This window comes from Lissotriton helveticus, chromosome 5_1 (assembly GCF_964261635.1).
Source record: "Lissotriton helveticus chromosome 5_1, aLisHel1.1, whole genome shotgun sequence".
Taxonomy (NCBI): Eukaryota; Metazoa; Chordata; class Amphibia; order Caudata; family Salamandridae; genus Lissotriton; species Lissotriton helveticus.
Window position 1 is genome coordinate 1,423,616,789 of NC_136065.1, and position 25,322 is coordinate 1,423,642,110.

Consider the following 25,322-nt stretch of genomic DNA (forward strand, 5'->3'; position numbering starts at 1 on the left):
TATGGGGCTTTAACAAAGGAAACGAAATCCAAATAGTTGAAAATAAATTCTTGAGAAACTCATATTTCGATATGTCGGTTTTGTAAATAGTTCAACTGACAAAGGGCCATTATTGTCCTTAATCTTAATATCTAGAAAGTCACATGTTTTATTACTGTAAGATGAAGTCAATTTAAAATTTACATCACCTAGATTGAGTCATTGAATAAATGCCTCCAGATCTTCTCTGGTTCCCGGCCAAATGAAAAACACATCGTCTATGTAACAGGACCAGTGGCTTATATTTTCATAGAAAGGGGCAAGTTCATAAAAAATATGCTTTTCCTCAAATGAGGAGACATAAAGGCATGCTAGGCTAGGAGCACATGTGGCTCCCATGCTGGTCCCATTGATTTGGTGATAGAATTTATTTTTGAACAAAAATGTATTGTTCTTAAGAATAATTTCTATACATTCAACAATAAATGTTGAGCGAGGTGATAACTCTTCCCCATCGTCTGAGAAAAGACCATTAACCATACTGATAGTATCATATTGTTGTATATTCGTATAGAGGGCCTCTATGTCTAGTGTGACTAGCCACTGATCCTCATCATTAAAAGGTATATGTTCCACTTTGTGGATCATATCTGTAGTGTCTATAGTATAAGCACGTTGTCTAGTCTATTCTATGAAGACTTTGCAACACAGGTGGTGGGTTTCCAAACTTCCCTGAGGCCGATCCGTGCTCTCAGCAAACCTGAGATCCAAAGCCCTTGTGGGGACCGTGCAACCCGAACCCCTGGACACCGTGACCATTTGCAGTTGCATATGCTTCTTGGCCATCCCTCAGGCTGTGCATTGGGCTATTTGTAGTCCAGACCCCGAGCAGTGATTCCACCAAAGATTACCAGCCTACACTCCAATCGTGACCCCTGGGCTGGTATTTAGTGATTCCTCTCGAGGTCCCTTCACAATCTCTTGTCCGTCGACTTGTGGGTCCCTGAGAAGGGTACTGTAACTCTGAACAGGCTTACCTGGTTGCTCCAGAAGTGCCCTGACTCTCCATTGCTTGTGGAGTCACCTGGACCTTGCTGGTACATCCCGAAGCCGTTTTACTCTCACGGCGTGGGTTCTGTTGCCAAGGCTTGTTGGGCTCTCATCCGGACACCGACCCCCCAGCTGTCCCACGACATCCTTAGTGGGACAGCTTGCCCGCTGACTCTGGTCCTCATCAACATCTCCTGGTACCCATGGCAATGGAGTCAAGCTTCACCTCATCGCACCTGAAACACCTGACATTGGTGGGCATTGGTCTACCATGCCACTGGTCACCATGAAGTGACCCAGACTCTGTCCCCTCTGCTTTCAGGTTCTTCACATCTCCGATCCAGGCTTGGATCGCACCAGACACTTTTCCTTTCCACGTCAGCAGCACTTTGCAGCAACTCGCCATTGAAAACAGCGACGATTCCCGGCACCATTTGGCACCTGTGTGGAGCTCCTGTCTGTGTTCTTAGACTGCACGCGTCCCCCGTGGGTCCCCTGTGTCACTACCTTGGGGGGTTCCTTGGGGTCCCAGCCATTCTACGTGCTCTAGGCGCTGTGTCTAGTCAAGTCGTGGTTCTTATACCTCTTTCTTAATATATGGTTTGGTCTCCCCCTGGGGCCCACTGTATATTGTGCTATTTATTGAAGTTCTTTTGTGTTGATATTCTGTACCTTGTTCTCTAATCTCTTAAAGAGGTTAGTAAAGAGTGTTTAGTAATAAATACATATATTTTATATATATCTTGTGTGATTCCCCTTTCATTTGGTCATTCAAGGGGTCATAATCTAGTAAACCAAGCTGTGTTACGCTCCTTCAAGACTTAGCCTGAAGGCTGCTCTCTATAGCTACCACTAGGATAGCTTTCAATAAAGGTTATCTAAAACCTATCATCAATAAGGGTGGTTTGGAATGGTGCATGGTGCCCACTATAACTAGTGGACAGCATATGCCACGCCAACTTCTCACATTAGTTGCAGCGGTGGGATTCAAGCTTGCTATTGCTTTACCAGATAATCTCATTTGAGTGACTAACTGAAAACCACTAGGGACATATAAAACAAGTCTAGAATAAAGTAAGTTCTACTGAACTTAGAGTTGGGTAAGTCAAGGGTCTAGCACACACTTTCTCCAACTCAAGAGAGAGTTTAGTGGTCCCACGAGAGCAAGTAGGTGCAGACACCCCACCACACTAGTATGTCTTCAAATGGCTGAAGCCAGTGGCTGCAGATTAACTATGTTTACCATGTCCCATTTCCAGAATTTATGAACATGCATGCATCCAAGAAAATGAAGACAGGGAAAAACCCTAGGGCCCAATGCCTCACAGAGGTATTGCTTTTATATGGCCTCAGAAAGACCCTGTTGAGGCAGGCAGGTTGGGTGGGGGAGCAGAAGAGGACAGGCAAGGAGGTAAACACTTCCAAGACCTAGACGTTGATGCTGACCAGGAGGATCAGAATGATTCTAATCTGGACAATCAGATTCTCCCTGTGGATGAAGAAGAGAGCCCCAGTGGCCCACTCTTTACTCCTCCAGGAAGAGTTAGCAGTGTACCTAGAAGGTCTAGATCTCCTTCTCAGGAGTCTAATCATTCTGGTACATCTGTAGGGACATCTGTCTCTCATAGGTCCTCAGCCTCCTACAGGAAAGAGTCCTCTTATGATAAGAGGTGCAGACTGCTCAAGTTTGAAGAAGCTAAGCTTATGATCAAGAGAGAGCAGCTGGCCTTAGACAGGGAATCCCTGGAGCTCCAGAGAGCTTCTAGAAAAGAGGGTCTGGAGCCCCATGGTGGCAGCTACAGTGTCCCTCATGACCATAGGAACCTAAACAAAATTGTCCCTCCCTACCAGAGTGGGGATGACATCCACAAATAGATAACTGCACTTGAGAGGGCATGCAAAGTACAGAGGGTCCCTCGGGAGCAGTGGGCAGCAATCTTGTGGCTCTCCTTTGCAGACAAAGGCAGAGTCAAGCTCCTCACTGTAAGAGAAGAGGATGCTGTTAATTACAGTGTCTTGAAGAGTGCAATGATTGATGGGTTTGGACTACTGGGCAATGCAGGATCAAGTTCAGAGACACCCAAAGGGCACAGGCTCAAGACTGGGTTGACTTTGTAGATTGTGCTACTAAGACTCTGGAGGGTTGGTTACTTGGCAGTAAGGTGTGTAAATGTAAAGGATTGTACAACTTAATTATGTGGGAGCAGATCCTTAATAATTGTCAAAATCAGCTATTGCATCAATACCTGGTGGACTCTGATCTGACCTCTCCCCAAGAATTCCCAAGAATTGGGTCATAAGGTAGACAAATGGGTCAGAACCAGAGTGAGGCAGAAGGTTCAGAACCAAGGTGACTCCAAGAAGCAAGATTCCTAAAACTCTGATGAGGGTGGGAAATAGGGTAAAGACCAGAAGTCTATTCAAGAGCCCCAAAAATCTACTTCTGGTGGGGAGTCACAATCCAACAAGGGAAAAGGCCAAAAGACACCATGGTGTAAAATCTGCAAACAGAGAACCCACTGTCAAGGGATTATACCAAGTCCAAAGACTCAACTCCAGCCACCATTGCCCCTAAGTCAACTGTTCCCCTTAGTTCAGCTCCAAGTGGTGGTACTCAGAATAATGGTTTAGTAGGGTTAACCCTGGGTTCTGAGATGGACTCTGGCCTAGTCAGAGTTCCAACTCAGGCTGTACTGATCTGTGATGGAGGCATGGATATGTCCTCCTTTTTCAGTCCCAGTAATCTGGGCAAATACAGACAGCAGCCTTTGAAGAGGCTTTGGCATTCAGGGACACAGGAGCAAGTGTCACAATGGTGACAACAGATCGTGTGGCTCCTGAGCAAATCATACTTGGGGAGATGTACTACGTGACCAATGCTAGCAATGTCAGGACAGACCATTTGTTGGCAGTTGTTAATTTCCCCTGGGGAGGGGCAACTGGCCCTAAGAAGGTTGCGGTAAGTGCAGACCTCCCTGTTCAATGCTTGTTGGGCAATGATTTAGAAACTTCAGCTTGGGCTGAAGTGGAGCTCAGGGCCCATGCAGAAATGCTGGGCATCCCTGCAGATGTGTTTGCTATGACTAGGGCACAGGCAAACATGTCATCCACTCAAAAGGTCCTGGGTCCTGGAAAAATGGACCAGGCACCTTCCAAGAAAAGGAACAGTAGGGGGAATGCAGTGTCTTCCCCCCTTACTCAGAGTACAGATCGGTCTCTAGAGGGAGATGATCTCAGTCCTGAAGAAGGAACTGTCACAGAGGCGCTTGAGCCTGATCAGGTTGAGTTCTTGGAGACAGGGGACCCATCCAGGGCAGATCTGCACCAGGAGTAACTGACCTTCCCTTCTCTTGAACCCCTGAGACAACACGCTGTTGCTGAGGCTGGTGGGAGTGCTAGTGGTTCCATAGGATCTACTGGGATGATGGACTCCTTTAATCAGAGAGTAGAGACCCCAAGCCTGGTGCAGCCAGGAGGTTAGGTATACCTCTGAAGATTAGGAGCTTCCTATTGACACTAGCACACAACATCCCTTTAGCAGGTCACCTAGGCCAAAACAAGACTTGGGACAGAATTGTCCCTTCCTTTCATTGGCCTCACATGTCTGAAGACACAAAGGAGTTTTGTCACTCCCAGCTCCTCCTCCCTTCCGCCCCGCCTTAAATGGCGGCCGCTGCCCGACAGCGGGAGTGACCCCTGACCCTGCTTGCAGGCTAGGTCACCCCCCCTGCTGCCGAACAGTTCCACCAGCTACCTGTCCGCTCCTGCTTGTGCGCGAGTTCGCGCCCGCTGTGTCCTCTCTGCCACTGCTCACCGCCTTGACCATCTGCGATTGTACTTCTTCTGTGTTTTTTATCTCCCTTGTTTTTTTGTGCTCTCTGTATTTTCTGCACCGTTTTGACGTTCTGACCAGCTCATCTCCCCCCACACCCTTCTCTTATTGCCGTACCCTGGTCTTTCCCGCCGCTGCCCCCTGCGGCCACGCCCCCTCACCGCCCCGCCTCCCAGCTGCTCCTCCCTCCCTCCCCGCCTTAAATGGCGGCCGCGTGCCTAAGGAGCGCCAAAGGCGCACCAAAGGCAAGCTCGTCTGCTCCCATCTGCGCCTGGACCGCGCCCAGCACCAGAACCCCTGGACCCCGCGCACGCCACGACGCCAGACTCCAATACGAAGCCAACACCATCCACGTTCTCAACACCGGCCAAGATGACCACTGCTTTCAGGCCGCCCCGAAACGCACCCACGGACCCTTCTCCTGCCACACCGGCAACTTCACATGTGACAGAACCACTAAACCTCCTAGGACCGTACCCAACCACCTACGCTGCATTCTCCTCTACACCCGCTCTGCACGCAAACACGCCATCGAACTCTGGGACCTGCTCGACACCTCTGCCCCAGACGTAGCCTTCCTAACCGAAACCTGGTGGAACAACTCCTCGGCACCTGACATCGTCATAGCCATCCCGGACGGCTATAAGATCTCCCGCAGAGACCGCACAAACGGAATCTGAGGAGGAATAGCCATTGTCCACAAGTCCACCCTCCAGGTCCACACCCTCGCAGACAACTACCTCAACTCCGCCGAACACCTTCACTTCGGGATCCACACCGACCCCAACACCACCCTCAGAGGAACACTCGTCTACAGACCTCCCGGACCCCAGGCCCTCTTCAGTGACTCAATCGCCGACCTCGCTAGCACCCACGCACTCACCTCCACGGACTATATCCTCCTCGGGGACCTGAACTTCCACCTCGAGAACAACAACGACACCAACTCCGCCACCCTGATCGCCAACCTCGCCAACCTCGGCCTCTGACAACTCGTCACTGAACCCACCCACGCCGCCGGCACACGCTCGACCCTGTCTTCTCCACAAGCACCCACATCGCTTTCAGCCACACCACTGAACTCCACTGGACCGACCACAGATGCATCCACTTCACCTTCAAGAAACCAACCACCACACCCAACAACTCCCTCGCCGCTGCTGGAGCAAAGTCACCGAAGACCAGCTGACCTCCACCCTTGCCCAGAACCCACCCACCGCCCCCACCGACACAGACGCCGCCGCCCGGAACTTCAGACAGTGGATCGACTGTGCCAACACCCTCGCCCCGCCCAAGAAACCCTCCATCAACCACTCCAGCAAGAAAGCCGCCTGGTTCACCGAAGAACTCCAGTCCTCCAAACGTAAATGCCGGAAGTTGGAGAAGAAATGGCTCCATGACAGCACACCAGACAGCCACGCAGCCCACAAGGACGCCATCCGCAGACATCACCACCTCATCAGAACAGCCAAGAGATCCTCCTTCAAAGCCCGCCTGGACAACAATGCACACAACAGTAAAGAGCTTTTCAACATAGTGAAGGAACTCTCCAACCCCAGCGCCAACACCAAAGGCATCCCGCCCTCGCAAGACCTATGCGACTCAATGGCCACCTTCTTCCATCGCAAGATCGCTGACATCCACAACAGCTTCAACACCTCGACCACCCCAACTACGGCAGACCCCACCCCAAACACCACCTGCACTAACCAGCTGACCTCCTGGTCCTGTGTCAACGACAACGAGACACGCAAGGTCAGGAACTCCATCCACTCAGGATCACTGTCAGACCCCTGCCCACACCACGTATTCAACAAAGCAGATGCAACCATCGCACCCCAACTACAGAAGGTCATCAACATTTCCTTCGACACAGCGACATTCCCGGATAGCTGGAAGCACGCCGAATCACCGCCTACCTCAAGAAGCCCAAGGCGGACCCCAAAGACCTCAAGAACTTCCGGCCCATCTCCCTGCTCCCCTTCCCGGCGAAGGTCATTGAGAAAATCGCCAACATACAGCTGACCCGCCACCTCGAGGACAACAACATCCTAGACCCATCCCAGTCCGGATTCAGATGAAACCACAGCACCGAGAAAGCCCTCATCGCCGCCACAGATGACATCAGGTGCCAACTAGACAACGGCGATACTTCTGCCTTCATTCTCCTGGACCTGTCAGCTGCCTTCGACACGGTCTGCCACCGCACACTAAGAACACGCATCCAAGAAGCCAGAGTCCAGGAGAAGGCCCTGGACTAGACCACATCCTTCCTCTCCGGCAGAACCCAGCGAGTCCGCATCCCACCCTTCCGCTCCGAAGCCAATGACATCATCTGCGGCGTACCCCTGGGCTCATCCCTCCGCCCGACCCTGTTCAAAGTCTACATGGCCCCCCTCGCACAAGTGGCCCGCCAGCACAACCTGAACATCATCTCATACACCGACGACACCCAGCTCATCCTCTCCCTCACCAAGGACCCACACACCGCCAAAACCAACCTCCATGAGGGAATGAAGGCCGTCGCCGAGTGGATGAGAAACAGCCGCCTGAAGCTGAACTCAGACAAGACAGAAGTCCTCATTCTCGGCCCCAACCCCGCTGGGTTGGACGACTCCTGGTGGCCGGCCACTCTGGGAACAGCTCCAACACACACGGACCACGCACGCAACCTAGGATTTATCCTCGACTCCTCCCTCTCCATGTCAAAACAGGTCAATGCCATCTCCTCCTCCTGCTACAACACCCTTTGCAAAGTTCGCAGGATCTACAAGTGGATCCAGACCTAAACCAGAAGAATGGTGACCCAAGCCCTCATCAGCAGCAGGCTGGACTACGGCAACGCACTCTACGCAGGAATCCCGGCCAAGCACCTGCGACGACTACAATGCATCCAAAATGCCTCCGCCCGGCTGATCCTCAACATCCCTCGCCGCAGCCACACCCCCTCCCACCTGAGAGACCTACACTGGCTACCCATCAACAAGAGGATCACCTTCAAGCTCCTCACCCACGCACACAAAGCACTCCACAACACCGGACCAGCCTATATTAACAACAGACTCAACTTCTACACCCCCGCCTGCCAGCTCCGCTCCGCCAGCCTCTCCCTTGCCGCCATCCCGCACCTCCAATGAACAACCTCCGGCAGCAGATCCTTCTCCTTCCTCGCCGCCAAGACCTGGAACAGCCTCCCCACCCATCTGCGGTAGACCCAACATCTGCTCACCTTCAGAAGGCTCCTCAAAACCTGGCTCTTTGAGCAGTAGTGCGCTTTACAAGTTCTTTGATTGATTGATTGACCAAGCCAGTGTTAAGGCAGGTGGTACAACAAAGCCACCCTGAAACCACTAAATGTGGTGGGAGTTCCCTTTGAAAGGGTAGGGATTGACATTGTTGGTCCCATGGATCCCCAAACTGCATCTGGGCACAGATTTATACTGGTGGTGGACCATGCCACTAGGTATCCAGAGGCAATCCCACTTAGGACCAACACAGCTCCTGTGGTGGCAAGGGCCCTCCTGGGAATCTTTTCCAGGGTAGGTTTTCCTAAGAAGGTAGTATCAGACAGAGGTGCAAATTTCATGTCTAGTTACTTAACTGCTATGGTCAAGGAGTGTGGAGTAAATTGTAATTGTACCGCCCCTTATCACCGACAATGCAATGGTTTAGTTGAGAGATTCAACAAAACCCTCAAGGGCATGATTAAAGGTCTCCCGTAAAAGCTTAGGCGCAGATGGGACATACTTTTGCCCTGCCTTCTCTTTGCTTACAGAGACGTTCCACAGAAGGGGGTTGGTTACAGCCCATTTGAACTTCTGTTTCGGCATCCAGATAGGGGTCCATCGTGTCTAGTGAAGGAGGGATGGGAGTTACCTCTCAAACATCCTAAAAAGGATATTGTGGACTATGTACTTGGTCTCTGCTCCCGGATGGCTGAGTACATGAAGAAGGCAACTAAAAACCTTGAGGCCAGCCAGGAATTACAGAAAGCCTGGCATGACCAAAGGGCTGTGCTGACTGTTTACCAGCCAGGGCAGAAAGAATGGGTGTTGGCGCCTGTGGCCCCAGCAGCCCTCCAGGACACAGGGAGTCACCCTCATACTATAATTGAGCAGAAGGGAGAGGTTACCTATCTGGTGGACCTAGGAACTCCCAGGAGCCCCCACAGGAGGAAGAGAGTTATCCACTCATGAAGTGGACACTGGAGACAGTCTGCCTGTTAAAAATAATATTTACAGGCAGTCTGATCTTGTCAGGGACTGTATCAGGACTGAGGTCCAGTAGATGTTAGAATTGGGAGTTATTGAACTCTCAGATAGCCCTTGGGCTAGTCCAGTCGTCTTAGTCCCCAAACCTCACACCAAGGGTGAGAAGAGAAAAATTAGTTTTTGTGTTGACTACAGGGGTCTCAATGCAGTCACTAGGACAGACGCTAGGACGGACGCTCATCCAATTCCAAGGGCAGATGAGCTTATAGATACTTTGGCCTCAGCCAAGTTTCGGAGCACATTTAACTTGACAGCTGGCTACTGGCAGATCAGATTAGCTGATGACGCAAAGCCAAAAACTGCATTTTCTACCCCTAGTGGGCACTACCAGTTTGTGGTGATGCCTTTTGGTTTAAAGAATGCACCTGCCACTTTTCAAAGGTTGGTGAACAAAGTCCTTACAGGCCTGGAAGAGTATAGTGCAGCATATCTAGATGATATTGCTGTCTTTAGCGCCACCTGGGAGGATCACCTAGTCAAGGCCACCAAGTGCCAGATCGGGGAAAGTCAGGTTGTGTACCTGGGCCACCTTGTGGGCAGAGGGCAGGTTCCACCATTGAAGAGCAAAATGCATACCATCATGGACTGGGTTGCTCTAACCACCCAGACTCAGGAGAGAGTTTTCTTGGGCCTGACTGGGTACTGTCAAAGGTTATGGATCAGTGGTGACCCCTTTGAATGGCTTAACTTCTAAAAGAATGCCATAGAAAGTTCAGAGGACAATTTGCTGTCAAAAGGCATTTGATGACCTGAACTACTCCAAAGAATTCATTGTCCAAACAGATGCATCTAAGTTGGGGGTATGGGCTGTATTATCACAATTGAAATTGAATGATGAAGGTCAAGATCAGCCAGTAGATTTTATTAGCAGAAACGTTGGTCAGCTATTGAGAGGGAAGCCTTTGCTGTGGTTTGGGCTCTGAAGAAGCTGAAGCCATACTTGTTTGGCACTCACTTCACTGTTCAGACAGACCATAAGCCCCTCTTATGGCTAAAACAGATTAAGGGTGACAAACCCCAAAATTTTAAGGTTGTGCATTTCCCTACAGGGTATAGACTATACAGTGGAACATAGACCTGGGAGTAACCATGCCAATGCAGATGAGCTCTCCAGATTTTTCCACTTAGAACATGAAGACTCAACTGGTCAAGGTTCGTTTAATGTCCTTACATAGGGGGGTTGTGTAGGAAAGTAGGCTCTGCTTCTTATAGTTACCCCCACTTTTTGCTGATGTTTCACTGTTTTTCGACTTTAGTCTGGCTGGGACCCTCCTATCCAGGGTCCCAGCCTAGCTGCTTCCTCTCTAAAATGATTGCATGTACTTTAAGTACACCACAGATTTGATTCTGGGGTACCCTATTAAGTCCCTAGTATATGGTATCTTATATACCCAGGGCATAGGTACCCCGGAGGCCTCTCAGGGGCTGTAGCATGTATAATGCCACCCTTGAGAGACCACTCAAAAGGACACCACCGGTCTGCTACAGCAGCCTGTGTAAGGTGGTGTATGCACCCCTTACTTAGATATAGGTTCCCTATATCTACCTTGCATCACTACACATATAAACCTATCAGTCACCCCTATGGCAGGCCTTATCAATCCTGAAGGCAGGGTGCTGGGTTTTATGTTAGAGGGTGTCCATGCATGAGCAGGGCCCCTCTGCAGCCTTCGGAATCTGTTATCCGGGATTGTTCTGTGATGCAGCCAGACCATATACTCTTAAGTACATTATAACCCCGCGGTAAAAGCTAACTTTGGAATGGCTGCAAGGAAGCATGTCGTGTTTGGTGTGGTGTCAAACACCTTGGAATCATACCTCCCCGCCAGTCCTGGTGGCGGAGGTATGATTCCACCCTCCAAGAGGGAGAAACATGAATACACCTGTATACCCGGTACCCGCTTAACAGAACCCTGGCATCACAAAATGGTTGCTGCAGCCACAGACACAAGTCTTGCCTCCTGCTGCTGGAAGAAACTCCGGCCTCCGGCAGGGGAGGCTGGACAATAGGTTTCCTGTCACAGGGAGGTGTAACCACCTCCCAGACAGACATTAGTGTATTGGGGCTCGGTGGTGCACTTCAAGAGTGCTTTGATGTCTGCACTGGGGGCACATTTGGTGTCCCTGTGCATAGTCCAGCTCAAACCAATTGCAGGGGCTACCAGCCCCTGCTCTGGCACGAAACTGGACAGAGGCTGTACGTGTATCCACCCCTCTGTCCTGACCCTCCCATAGGTGGGTCCCCAGAGTTTGTCCCACCCCTTCCTTGGGTACAAAGTAGGAACCCCTGACTACAGGACTTTAGATTTTACCTGGACGAAACTCTGCTACAGAATACTAGAACTTCAACTATCTACACTTCGTTGGATGACCGAAGAATCTCCCTTGGAGTAAAGGACTTACTCCCCTGCAAGGCAGGCACCAAAGATGCATCCGTCCGGTTTACAACTACGCAAGGACTCTGAAGACTTTGCAACACAGGAGGTGGGTTTCCAAGCTTCCCCGAGGCCGATCTGTGCTCTCAGCAAACCTGAGATTCAAAGCCCTCATGGGGACCGTGTTACCCGAATCCCTGGGCACCGTGACCATTTGCAGCTGCTTATGCTTCTTGGCCATCCCTGAGGCTGTGCATTGGGCTACTTGTAGTCCTGACCCTGAGCAGTGATTCCACCAAAGATTACTGGCCTACACTGACCCGTTGGCTGGTATTTAATGATTCCTCTTGAGGTCCCTTCGCAATCCCTTGTCTGTCAACATGTGGGTCCCTGAGAAGGGTACTGTAACTCTGAATGGGCTTACCTGGTTGTTCCAGATGTGCCCTGACTCTCCATTGCTTGGGGAGTCACCTGGACCTTGCTGGTCCATCACTAAGCCGTTTTAGTCTCACCCTGTGAGTTGCTGTTGCCAAGGCTTGTTGGGCTCCGATCCGGACACCGACCCCCCCCAACACTCGACATTCTTAATAGGACAGCTCGCCTGTAGACCCTGATTGTCGTCAATATCTCTTGGTCCCTGTGGCAGCGGAGTCAAACTTCACCTTATCGCACCTGAAACACCTGACATTGGTCGGCATTGGTCTACCGCACCCCTGGTCACCCTGAAGTGACCCAGACTCTGTAGCCTCTGCTTTCAGGTTCTTCACATCTCCGATCCGGGCTTGAATCACACCGGACACTTTTCCTTTCCACGGCAGCAGCACTTTGCAGCAACTCGCCATTGAAAACAGCAACGATTACCGACACCATTTGGCACCTATGCTCCCGGCTTCCCTGGGTGAGGTAACACAAGTACTCCGGTGCTCACATGGGTGCTGGCCTTAGAACCTTCTAAGTCTAACTGGGTTTGCTCCAAGTCCTCTCTTAAGTGTCCTTAATCTTTAATTTTCCAACCGCGACTTTCCCATAGGATTGGACGAGCTCGCGGCTGTGTTCTCACACTGCATGTGTCACTACCGTGGGTGGTTCCTTGAGGTCCCAGTGATTCTACGTGCTCTAGACACTGTGTCTAGTCAAGTTGTGGTTCTTATACCATTTTCTTAATATATGGTTTGTTCTCCCCCTGGGGCCCATTGTATATTGTGCTATTTACTGAAGTTCTATCGTGTTGATATTGGGTACCTAGTTCTCTAATCTCATAAAGAGGTTAGTAGAGAGTGTTTAGTAATAAATACATATATTTTATATAGACCTTGTGTTGTTCCCCTTTCATTTGGTCATTCAAGAGGTTATAATCTGGTAAAACAAGCTGCTTTACACTCCTTCAAGACTTAGCCTGAAGGCCGCTCTCCATAGCTACCACTGGGATAGCTTTCAATAAAGGTTGTCTTAAACCTATCATCAATAAGGGTTGTTTGGACTGGTGCAAGGTGCCCACTATAACTAGTGGACAACATATGCCAGGCCAACTTCTCACAAAGTAAATTTTAAATTTACTTCATCTTACAGTAATACAACATTTGACTTTCTAGATATTAAGATTAAGGACAATAATGGCACTCTATCAGTTAAACTATTTACAAAACCGACAGATCAAAACATGATGTTACACTTTGAGAGTAATAATCCCTCAAGTCAGAAAAACAATATTCCCTTTGGACAACTCCTTTGGATCCGGCGAAATTGTACAAATATAAGAGACTTTGAGTATCATGCCAAAATACTTATCCGTAAGTTTACTGATAGAGGTTACCCAAAGAAGTTAGTCAAGAGACCGTATAAACTAGCCAAATACTACAATAGAGAATGTCTTTTTGAACCAAAAGTTAAGAACAGTGAAAAATAAAAACAAATTGTATGTGTTACCAACTTCAGAAATATGAGTAATAAAATTAAAAAATCTCATTAATAGAAACTGGCATTTACTTAATAACAACAATACAGCACCTTTACCGAAACCTATGTTCTCATACAGAAGAAACAAAACAATACGAAATTGTCTAGTACATACATATAGGGCCAATGTAGACAATGAACAACTACAAACGATGGTTCATGCCCAAAGGGTAATTTCCCTTGTGGTAGTTGCAACAACTGTGTCAGTATAATTAAGGGTATAAAAGTGACACATAACAGTATAACACACTACCAGAGAAATCTGGTAAACTGTTGTACCAAAAATGTCATTTACTTAATCCTGTGTTCTTGTAATAAGGGCTATATAGGAGAAACATCTAGAGAAATTAGAATAAGATTAAATGAACACAGATCAGCCATTCGCACAAAACGCAAAAACGCCCCTCTAGAGGACATTGGACAGAAATTAAACAGAATAGAAGATCTGAAATGGTGTATCGAGACAGTACAGATAAACATAAGAGGTGGAGACCAAACAGTCAACTGGAAGAGAAGGGAACAATTCTACATGTCAACATTTAACACCTATAAATGTGGTCTGAATAGTAATGAAGAGTGGTAAAGGAGCATATAAGACGGTCACGTAGTAACTGTGCCCTCATGTAGTTTTTGTAAACTGTGTTTCAGACATAGTGATCATTAATAACATATAGGGGCAGATTATGATGGAGGATTTTCCACATCCTCTGGGCCGGTGGATGCCACCGCCGGCCCGGAGGATGCGGAAAATCCTCAACGTAGCCTCACAAGACCCACCGCCATATTAGGATGGCGGTGGGTCTAGAAATCTGTCCGCAGCTTTTCCGCCACGGTCGCCTTCCGACCGCGGCGGAAAAGCTTTAACATGGCTGGCAGTGTCTATCAGACACCGCCAGCCATATTAGCATGGTGTAAGATGTATGCTTTTCCGCGGCGGCTTTTCCGCCGTGGAAAAGCATACGGACCTTCACTTCGGGGGCCCGTTGCGGGCCCCCTGGGTGAAGGGGGTGGGGGATGCACATGGGGGGTACCTATGGTACCCCCCTGCATTTGCGTGAACCAAGCAGCAGGCACCGCGCGGTGCCTGCCACTTTGTGCATGCAAATGCACAACTTAAATTTTTAACATTGCGGCGGGTGCTGCTTCAAGCAGCACCCGCCGCAATGTTAAAAATGCTGGATGTGACCGCCAGGGTGGCGGTCACATCCTAATTTGCACGGAGGGACCGCCGCTGCCCCTGCAGACGGTCCCTCCTACTCTATGGTGGCAGACGGACTCAGGTCCGTCCGCCATCATAATCGGCCCCATAGTCTTGTTTTCAGGTCTATAAATTCCAAAAAAGCTTTCCTGCTAAATATACATCAGCCCTATGCAGTGTAACTTTATGTTGGTAAAATATATATTTCATTGGTAAATTCATTATATGACCTTATCTGAGAGCCTCATAAAGTATTGCGATACAAACTTTAAAAAATCTTCTTCACACAATTTTCATGATATTATAAGATGGCTGACTCAGAACAAAGATCTCGTTAGCTTAAAGATGGTCACCATGTTTTTCTAGTACTTCCAAATCTAAAATGTATACATTTTAGATGTACACACTATGGTGCGCGATCTGTTGTCACAAACTAACTGTGTATACATTAAAAGGAAAAACATAAGGGGTCGCTTTACTCTTATTTATGAAATATAGTATAACCAGTTAAGCTGGCTTTTTACCTTTAGGAAATGCACACAACAAGATGGCCAGCACCTTTCCCCGACCACACACCACATGCGAATATCAACTTTCAACTTCAGGTGATAGCAGGTATATCAGGTCATTTGAAAGGCTCGGCATTTTCGATTGAGTTGGTCAAGGGATTGCGATATGGATGGTTGCTCGTTTTAGAAACTGAGTGTTTTCGAGACCTTGTAATACTGTAACATTACTCAGAATGAGCTTTATATATTTCTTTATAATGGGCCCGAGATTAGGTGGGGTCTAATTATAACTTAAGTTCTCAAACCTGTATCGACTTTTCTAAATTATAACAACACATCTTAGTTATTCGATGTGTAATACAACGTTGATAAATTTAACTTGAAAAATATATGCCCTTCCAGCAGAGAACATATGAAAATCTTTAGGATTAAAGTGGAGCTACACTACACATATTAATAATATCGTTAGATGTGGAAGTGGATACACTTTATATCTACAGTGGTGTACAGAATGTTTGTGACCAAAAAGAAAAACTTCCTTATGAGCCATAAGCCTTGGTTCTGCCATTAATTAGAAATTTTGATTATGGGTGCCAGCCTATTTATCGATTTTTTATCTATACATTTTCATTTATTAGAGTTCATCAATACAACTCGTTTCGTTCCATCGTACATGGATCGATGATTAGATGTAAAAAAGGTATTTCCATCCAGAAGTACATGGCCTGCCAGGTAAGCTGAAACCCATTAGGCAGTTGCATTCGAATCCACCTAAAGCCTGAAACTTATACTCATAGTCTTTCCATTTCCTTCTTGGGAATATAAAAAGCTGACATAGATATCTGTCAAACTTGTGCTCTCGATAAATTGAAAATCGATTGCTTGCGATTTAAAAAACCAAGGTGAGAATTCAGAAATAAGTGAACTGTGAGTAAAAATAGGGAACCTTGGGTTTCAACAGCTCTCATACGTTTTAATATCCACAGCTTATTTAATTTCAGTGATATTGGAAAAAAATGTATTTAAAAAAATAGGAAAACCAACATCTTGAGTGTACGAGTCTCGGACAGGTGGGTTTTGAATCACATTCTTGCTACTATAAAATACGCCTGAGAGAAGTCTTTAAGACAAATACAACTAATTATTGTATTTGTTCTAGAGTATTAAGCAGTTGATTGAAGAACAGCGATTTAAGATACCAGATGCTGGATCTAATTACGCCTTGACATATGATAAGACGAATTATAACAGTCACAGACATATTCTGACAAGTATGTCGTTATACAATTTTTTTATTCTATTTTGAGGCTGTTAAATGAGTCCTATACCTTATACACAGATAAACACAGACTATGTATTCATACAAACTAGCTAAACAATAGATGTTATGAATCACATGAACTTTATATCTCCAGCTTGCACATATTGTAATGTAAACAATGAATGCTTTTTTGGTGTTAACATAGTTTGATATTGATTTTCTTGACCTGAAGAAGGTGGCAACATACTTGTTATCACCGAAATGCCATGTTAACTGTTTTTATAATACCATTTTGAGTGTATTTGTTAACAGATTGTTTTTAATTTATGTGTTTAAAATCTTGCAAAATTAATTTAATTGATAAGACTATGTAAATCGATGTAAGTGAATTTTGTGAATTGATTGATTCCATTTTTAATAATAAAAAAGCATATGTTTACAAGAGGTCCTTTTCTATACTGTATGATTTGTTTGATTTTACTTAGGTCTGTTCCCTATTTTAGCAACTTGGAAATTTTCACATGGAATATTAATGATGTTGTAATTAAAGTCACTGATTCATCATATCTGGTTAGCTTGTTCTGTGGTTTACACAATTAATGTTTTTCACTTGACCATTGGATAAAGGGAATTTCTTTGTTTTATTCTTATCAATCCTCCTATAATACTTTTCTGTATTTCTGGTGCATCATTACTCTGTTTTGTTGCTTTGTACCTATGTAAATGTACATTGTTTTGATTTTGGAGAAGACAGTTTTGAGACCTGGCCTTGAAAGCAATGACACAACTTGAAGATTCTTTAACAATAAAGAAACGTTATTACCAATCACAATTAAATATGTCAATGCCACCCGTGCTGTTTTGACGAACCTTCTAAAAGCCATGCAGCTCAGTGGTGCTCCAAAACATGCTTATGGCAAAGAAACGGGTTATGTGTTAGCTTTTCAGTCACAAACCATAGGAGAAAACGTTACGTTACTGAAAAGCAGTTTGATGTTTATTAGCTGCCGAATGCATCGCCTCTCGAAGGAGAGCTGCATGCATATTCACTCATTCACTCATGTCTGTCATACTTGTATAGCACTGTTGACCACACAAATAACTACATTTCACTTGTCCTTCACTATAGTCACTAATGTATCGCTGCAATTTTTTGACAGCCATATTTATTATTTGTTGTAAATAACAATTTAGAAAATAATTCGATCTCTGACCAATTTCTTTGCCCTTGTGGTGTGGTTTCCTTTTTTCTCCTTTTGAAAAATCATGTGTCGACTACTCGGAATTGAAATTCCAAATTATATTATATGCATTGATCAAAGTAATTGTATCTTTCCAACAGAACCACTTGTTTTATTTATCTCAAGCAGCAGGGCAGCAGAACATCCTTATTCTGTAGTATTCACAGGTTCAGGAGTGTACTGAAGAGTAGGTCTAAGGGTCCCGTTTTTGTACCTGGTGTCCACTTTGAAGGAGGAGAAGACACAAAAGGCTAGTTTGAAGTCCTTTGTAACCTGAGCCAGTACCTTTCAAGTGCAAGTGTGGTAGATGACAGCTCTTCTACACATCCTGCCAGAAATGGCCCATTCTGCCAACACACAAGAACCTCTATTGTGATGCTGTCTGGGAGAAAAACACAAAGACCACCTGCCAACTACACCTAGTCATGTGACCCAGAAAACAGGCTGCACGTACCAAATGGTAAGGACAAGAAAATCCTAGTATTCTTAAAGTGGCCTTTTCAGAATTGTGACTTAAACTCCGACTATACCAGTAAAGAGGGTTGCAAATTTCAATTCTTCAGACACCAAATGGGACTTTTCTACCTTCTCCCAATCAAAAAATATCACTTATTCAATGTAACCCAAAGTTTTCCTATGGAGAGGTAGGCCTTGCACTAGTGAAAAATGAACTTGAGAGTATTTCTTAAAATCAGCTGATATACTACTTAAAATACGCTTAAGAAATGTGCAGATGTCAACTCAATCAAGCTTTAAACATTGCAAAGCAGGTTGACCCACCTGCTACAGTTACTAGTATGCAACTACCAACGCATAGGCAGGGAGAGCTGACTAACATTTTCAATGTTTAGAGAACCATCAAATGAAGACAATTTTTAAGGTGGGTAGTAGGAGCAGCTGTAACTTATACCAGGACCTAGCTGCAAGACTGTGCTAGCAAGCGCAATATAAAATGCTTGAGATAAAAGGTCAGAGCTCAGTCCAATAAGGTAAAAATGATCAGCTCTTTTTAAAGATCCTAGGATCACTTTAAAAATTAGCACTTCGAATACAAAGAGCAGCGGTGTCCACAGTCATAGAAACAAATTCATAAAATTGCAAGAATTAACCGATGTGAGCCATACTTGTCTCACTTACACTTCTGTGAAAATCAGCATTACAGAGCACTGTAACCAACACACTTATACTACGTATTTTCCGATCTCTTTGTTTGAAGCTTGGTAAAGAGATATGAATTGAACATTTTATAATGCTTAAAATACAGATTCTCAATAATGTATTCACTTTTGAATAGACGTTCTACTGCTAGAGACTCTGTTGGGAAGAATTACAAATTTTATCATGCTCAAGAAGAGCAATTTTTGTGTTGCCTTATCTACTAATATTTACCTGATTCTGCCGTTATTCCCTGCACTGGATCTCTAATTAGGCTTCCTTGTGTGGCACACAGTCTCGCTCCATGGCGCACAGGTGAGTGTGCACAATCGTGCAGAGGATTTGTACTGGAAGCATATCCTCACAGTACAAATTTCTATGCCTAGGCACATTTCGGAGGGACCTCGTGCATTGGATGTGATGTGCAATGTTATAAATGAAAAATATTCCCTTATTAACAGCTGCTTCAAGGAGGCATTAGGTTTTGATGCAAAGTCGGTCTTGCTTTGTTAGTAGATTGTGCATTGCATCAGAACCTGTGAGTGTTTTCGATGATAGTCGAAGTACCCCCTGTAACTCTCCTTGCAATAAAGCAACGCGGAGTAAAGCATATTTTGCAGTGAGAAAAAGGCACCTGTGCAGCACAAAATACCTTTCGTGCTGAATAGCAAAATGTCAGTGAATCCGTTTTTCACTACATAAAGCCTTAGTAAGCCTGGGCCTAGGAGTGTGGTGTTAACTGTTAAGGTCTCTGTGCAAATGGCATTTATTGGTTTTAATCCAGAAAGTGCAGGCTCAGTCCTTCTGAGAACAATAAATTAAGTAATACTGAGTTGCTACTTAGCAGTATCCTTGACTTATTTTAGAACTGTGTGAAATCCGGCAATGGTGCTCTGCGTCGAAAAGGAGATTGATAGCTATTGTCTGATCGAGCTCCAAGTCTTGTTTCTTCCTTAAGTCATCCAGCGTTTCTGGCGGTTGTGAAAGAGATATAAATAATGATGCCTTTACATTTAAAATATACCTTGTCATATTTGCTGCCCTTCAAAGACAGAGGTCAAATGTCAGACTATAGCTTCTGAGAAATTTCTTCTTATTCTTTTAATATGGAGAATGGTGTTTACTTTTCTTTCTCTGACTGCAAAGTAAGATGAGTTTTCAAAGTGAACTATGTGACACTTTTGCTTGGGCACACAGAGTGTGAAAGGAAGGACAGTAAGATGTCATTGTTTTGCAACAAAACAACATTTAAATACCAATTGCACACATATTTCAGAATAAATCTGCAGTTAAAAAAAGCAGAAATAAGCATTTTTTTGTATTTCTGAAATTAATTGGAAACAAACATTTTCACAAGCTCAAAACAAATCAAGACACTTCTAGTTGGTGATGTGCAAATTATAAAACTTTACTGAAACCCAATGTCCACACATTATAATTTGTGTGCTGTATGTCTATGCGCATTTAGTGAACATTTTCATAGAAACTGTGATGTCTGTAAATAACAGTGCACTACTACACAATGCTTTAGTTATATATTTTTCCAAGAGTGTACTCCAAGATGCACAACCAACTACATACTAACCACTCTCCTGCTGAAAACATTTGCTACACTTTGTGTGAAGCTAGGATGTTTCACAATCCCTATGACTTCAGTAATATAACATTGTTGTCAGCACCACTCTGAAAATTGTTCTAGCTCCAAAGGTGCTAAGTCCCAAATTCCAGTTTCAAAACAACCCCTTGCAAGTATTCTCCAGATTCCGGGTGAACCATCCATTCTATTTTTATGCTGTTATTTTACTTCACAAAGCCATTTCAACAGGGAATGTGCTCACTATACCTGATCATGAACATCATACCACTTGTGTATGGCCTTTACACATAAATTGAGAAATATGGATGTGGTTCCAGGCAGAGCCAGGTTCAAGTCCTGGCCTTGGGGCTCAGCTTACTTGCTTAAAATAAATTTACTCTGATCTTATGTAATGTAATCTGGTGCTCATGTAAAGCACTTCAATGTCCTTGGGCAATGTTTATGCTATAGAAAACTGCAACATGTATGAATATAAAGTGAAAGAGTCAAGAATCGGGTCTCGTTTCAACACAGAAATGGATATGAGGTCTTACCTCCATACTCTGCTGCAAAGGTTTTTTTTCAATTTTGCTAAAATCAATGGTATCAACATAAAGATTTTTCAGAATCCTATGGGCAGATCGATATCCTGGCCACAATCCGATATAGACATATAGAAGGCTGTGGACAAGGGTCTGACATTTACAAGCAATTGCTGATATAGAGTGATGCAAACAATTGTAAAAAGTATGTTATTTTGGTAATTTGTAGCCTTTTGAAAGTATGTCTACTATTACATTTAAAAAATTGCCGGCACCTCATGTCCGTAAAGCTATGTGGGTCACAAAGTTTATGACTCTAACAAGTGGGTCATGGTTCTAAACAAATTTTGGAAGCACTGGTATAATCCATTTAAGAATTGCAAATTAAAATTAGATTATTGTATTCGGTAGCTTACCTCGAGGCAGAGTAGCCACTAGTGCTAAAAGAAGGATCATTCTCATGTTCTGCACAGCTGGCTTTGCAAGCAGAACAGGAAACAACCCCCTTTTAGGTGATTCACCTGGTCATCGATTGCACATAGTTTCCACTGCAGGGCTTTAACCACAAGGACTTTTTAGTTGCCAGCAATGACATTTTGTCACCCTTATCCTGCTGAAGTAACTATTATTTTAAGCCCTCATGTGTTTTGTAAGCTTTAGCTTTAAGCGATGTAGTCTGCAAAAGGGAAGCATTTCCAAATACCAGTAGGATACAGTTTAAAACCTTTTAGGACATTCTTACAGTCTTACGGTCAGCTAATTATAAAGTATAATATCCTTTATAGAAAACACTAAGAAAACCTTAACTTTTAGAAAATAAGCTCTCAAAATCAGAAAATGAAACACATGCTGTGAGGGGTCCCCCTGGTGGGCAGGGGTGAGAGATTGGTTGCACTCTTTTATTGGAGCTTCAAATGAGCTCCAGGACATAAGACTATGCAATGCACAACAATTCAAAAAGCAGTCCTGTGCAAACAATGAGGGTGGAGCCAAATCTACAAAACACTTTTGGGTCATACAGTATGTGATTCACAAAATCACAGGCTTTGCGATCACATAACACCAACTCACAATGTCTCACTGCAGATCCAAAGGCATATAGGAGCAAAGGAGGTGCACTAATCTTCAATCTGAATAACAGAACCATTATCAGATACCAGTTCCCAAAAGTGGGTGGTATCCGTTTGCAAAATGGAAGCTGTGGAAGCCGCCCTTGAGTAACTTCCGCCTTGTGAATGTGAGCTGTTGGCACTGAATTCAGCAGACAGCAGTCTAGGTTAGCACATTCTGTTGGTAAGAATCAAAAACTGAATCCTGCTTCATTAATATTAATCGAGCAAGATTCTGATAATCCGGTTGAATAGCCACGTTGCACTGTGATGGATTTATACATATGTCGCATTACAAAGTTATGATTTAGTGACAAAACAATCAATGTGCAAAAACACTGTCTGCTTTGCTATCCCACCTTTAGCTTTATCTTGCCCGAAGATCACAAAATACATTCTGTCAGACCTTTCAAAGATTGTAATCTTTAAGCTACCGGATATTTAAAAAAGGATCAGAGCAGAATGTAATGGCTGATTTAACCTTAATTTACTTTGCTTAAGATTAATCTACTGACCAGATTGGGATAACATATTGGTTGTATATCCCTTTTAAAACCTTTATGGGTTCCGAAGTAGGGTGCTACTCGTCAAAAAAAGCACATCAATCCCCCACCAGGGGTAGAAAGCGCTATAGAAATGCAAACTTGTTCCCTCTTCTATCCCTCCACCATCCTCCTCAATCCAAAAACGAACTAACATATCCATCACTCAAATTACTTTCACATTTTCACTATATTAATTCACCACTAATCCTTTATGGGTGCTGGAGTAGCGAGCTCCTCGCCGAAAAAGCGATTTGACGCCTCACCAGGGGTAGTAAGCGCAATATAAATGCAATTACAATACAATACAATGGGTTGCTTTAAAATGTCCTAAGGAGACAGGGAAAGAAACCTACATTATCATGGGAAATACTAAAAAGGGATTGGAAATTATGGTTTTGGATTGCCTCACTTTTTAGTAACTATAAACATTCTCTCTGGGATAGTTGAATGAATGTCTCTCTAACAAAAGAAGACAATTGGATAGAATTAGAATCTGGTACTTTGAAACCTGTGAATTTTAATGCAGTTTTCAATTCAGACAGATTACTCAAATATACAGATGCAATATTAAATTTTACGAGCAAGCATGGATGCAGTTATTGCAGGATGTATACCCATACACCCTCATATGGATTCTACAATGTGGACTCATATTGTAGAATCCTAACACATCTAGAAGTACTATCATCTTGGTTGTGTGACCGGTTGGTTACGTTTGATTACAACCCTCGAATATCAGGACTGCACTTTACAGTAGAACACGGACTTGACATACAGGGTGAGAACTTGAAAAATTAAATCAACTTCAACATTTCTGTCATTTGCAGAATCAATCGTGCCAAACTATGTGAAATGGGAGTATTCCTTCATCCATTATGTATCTGCGATACAAAGACAAACAAAACCTGGAAAAAAGAGCAGTCTTGTCATTTTCCCATACATTTTGAAAACATTTGGGGCCCGATGTAGGTAAAACGCATTTACCAATTTTAAAATACCGAATCGTACCGAATCGGTATTTCAAAATCGGTAAATGATATGTAGATAAAAAAAATTGGAAATTTTCCGAATCGGTAGCAATCGGTATCGTGAGTCGATACGTACCGATTCGGCAAGTTCCGAATCGGTATAAACAGAATCTGCCACCACCGAATCGGAAAATACCGAATCGGTAATAGCAATACACCCCTTGGGCCAAAAGGCCAATAGGAATGCATTATAAATACCGAATCGGCATTTACCGATTCGGCAATTACCGAATCGGTATATTCCGATTCGGCAATTACCGATTCGGTAAATGCCGATTTGTCGAGCAAGGAAACTGAAACTAAAGCCATCAGCCAATGAGGTGGAAGCACCCTCCCCCACAGGGTGTGGCAAGCCAGGCAGGTGCAACTCATCAGAACTTTCTGGAGAGGCAGCATGAGCTGAGCAGCCACAGTGAGCAGCAGTATCCAGATCCCTGTAAAACATGGCAAGCAGCTCTGAGAGGCAGAAGGCAGAGCGCAAGCGGAAGAGCAAATTCAGCACCATGGAGCTGCAAGTGTTGGTGGAGGAGGTGGTGAGGGTACACAGCCAGCTGTATGGAAGGCTGTCCCTCACTGTTCCAGAGAGCACTAAGAGGAAGCTGTGGATTGAAATTGGGGAAAGAGTAAACGCTGTCGGTGTCACCCACAGGAGCCTGGACGACCTCAAAAAGAGGTTCTACGACATCCGCGGCGTCACTAAAAGGAAACTTGCCGAGCTGCACAAGCAGGCTGGACTAACTGGTGGAGGCAAGAACCGGGCGCCACTCCTCACTGAGCTGGAGGAACTTGTGGCGAATACCATTGAGCGCGCGAGTGTTGTGGGAATTGAGGACCTGGATAGCTCATCCCGAGCTACAGCTACAGGTAAGAAGCATGCGCAACTTGACACACCATACCAGACATCTCCCCTTTAGACCCAATGCACAGCCAAACCCCAGCCCAGTACTGCTAGCAACAGACATGATCAATGCATCATGCTAAATGCAGTCAGCAAAAGTACCCTAAAATGCCACTGCAGAAGCGTAATAAAAAGAACTGTAATACTGCATCAAAGTATTAGTAATGAGATGTGCAATGTTTTAATAGTAGTGAATGTAATACATTAGCAATCAGTTGACAAATGCCTCTTTATACCTAGGGGCACCATTAGGCGGGGGAGCAGCAGCTACTCAAGCACCAGCTCCAGCACCATCAGCCAGTGCGGTGGCAGTGCCAAGCACCAGTGTACATGTACAGGAGGAGGACAACAGCAGCGCCCTGGGTAATGAGGAAGAGACTGGACATTCCCTCACATTACCACACTCCCCCAGACTGTCTCTGTCTCAGACACCCCCATTGCATTTCTCCCCGGAGAACTCACCACCACAGACCCACCCTGCACCGGCCACATCTCCTGCCAGGAGGAGAATTGTTGCACCATTAAACCTCATGGAGGGAGCAGCGGGTCAGGCTCCAGCACAAAACCCAGTAACACCTGTGTCACCCCAGCACACACAGCAGGGCAGCAGCAATCCCCGGAGGCCACGTGCATCCAGCAGTGCACATCCTGCACAGGAGGGCAGCGTGTTCCGAGGGCTGGAGGGCAGTATGGTCAGAATCCAGAGAATGCAGGCAAAATCAATCTTGGCCTGCCATCGCCAGTTGCGGCTGCACAACCTGCAGATGGGGGAGATGGCACAGGGATTCAAAACATTT

General features: G+C 45.2%; 1 protein-coding gene across 1 annotated transcript in view; it reads right to left on the reverse strand.

Annotated features, from left to right (window-relative positions):
- LOC144753644 (polymeric immunoglobulin receptor-like) overlaps positions 1-21,409 on the reverse strand; it is a 144,762-nt gene extending 123,353 nt beyond the window's left edge. Inside the window, exon 1 of the mRNA XM_078641264.1 lies at positions 21,362-21,409. Within this exon, the coding sequence (XP_078497390.1) occupies positions 21,362-21,407 (46 nt within the window). The 5' untranslated portion in view covers positions 21,408-21,409. The remainder of the gene's footprint in view (positions 1-21,361) is intronic.
- Between the last annotated feature and the right edge of the window lie 3,913 nt (positions 21,410-25,322).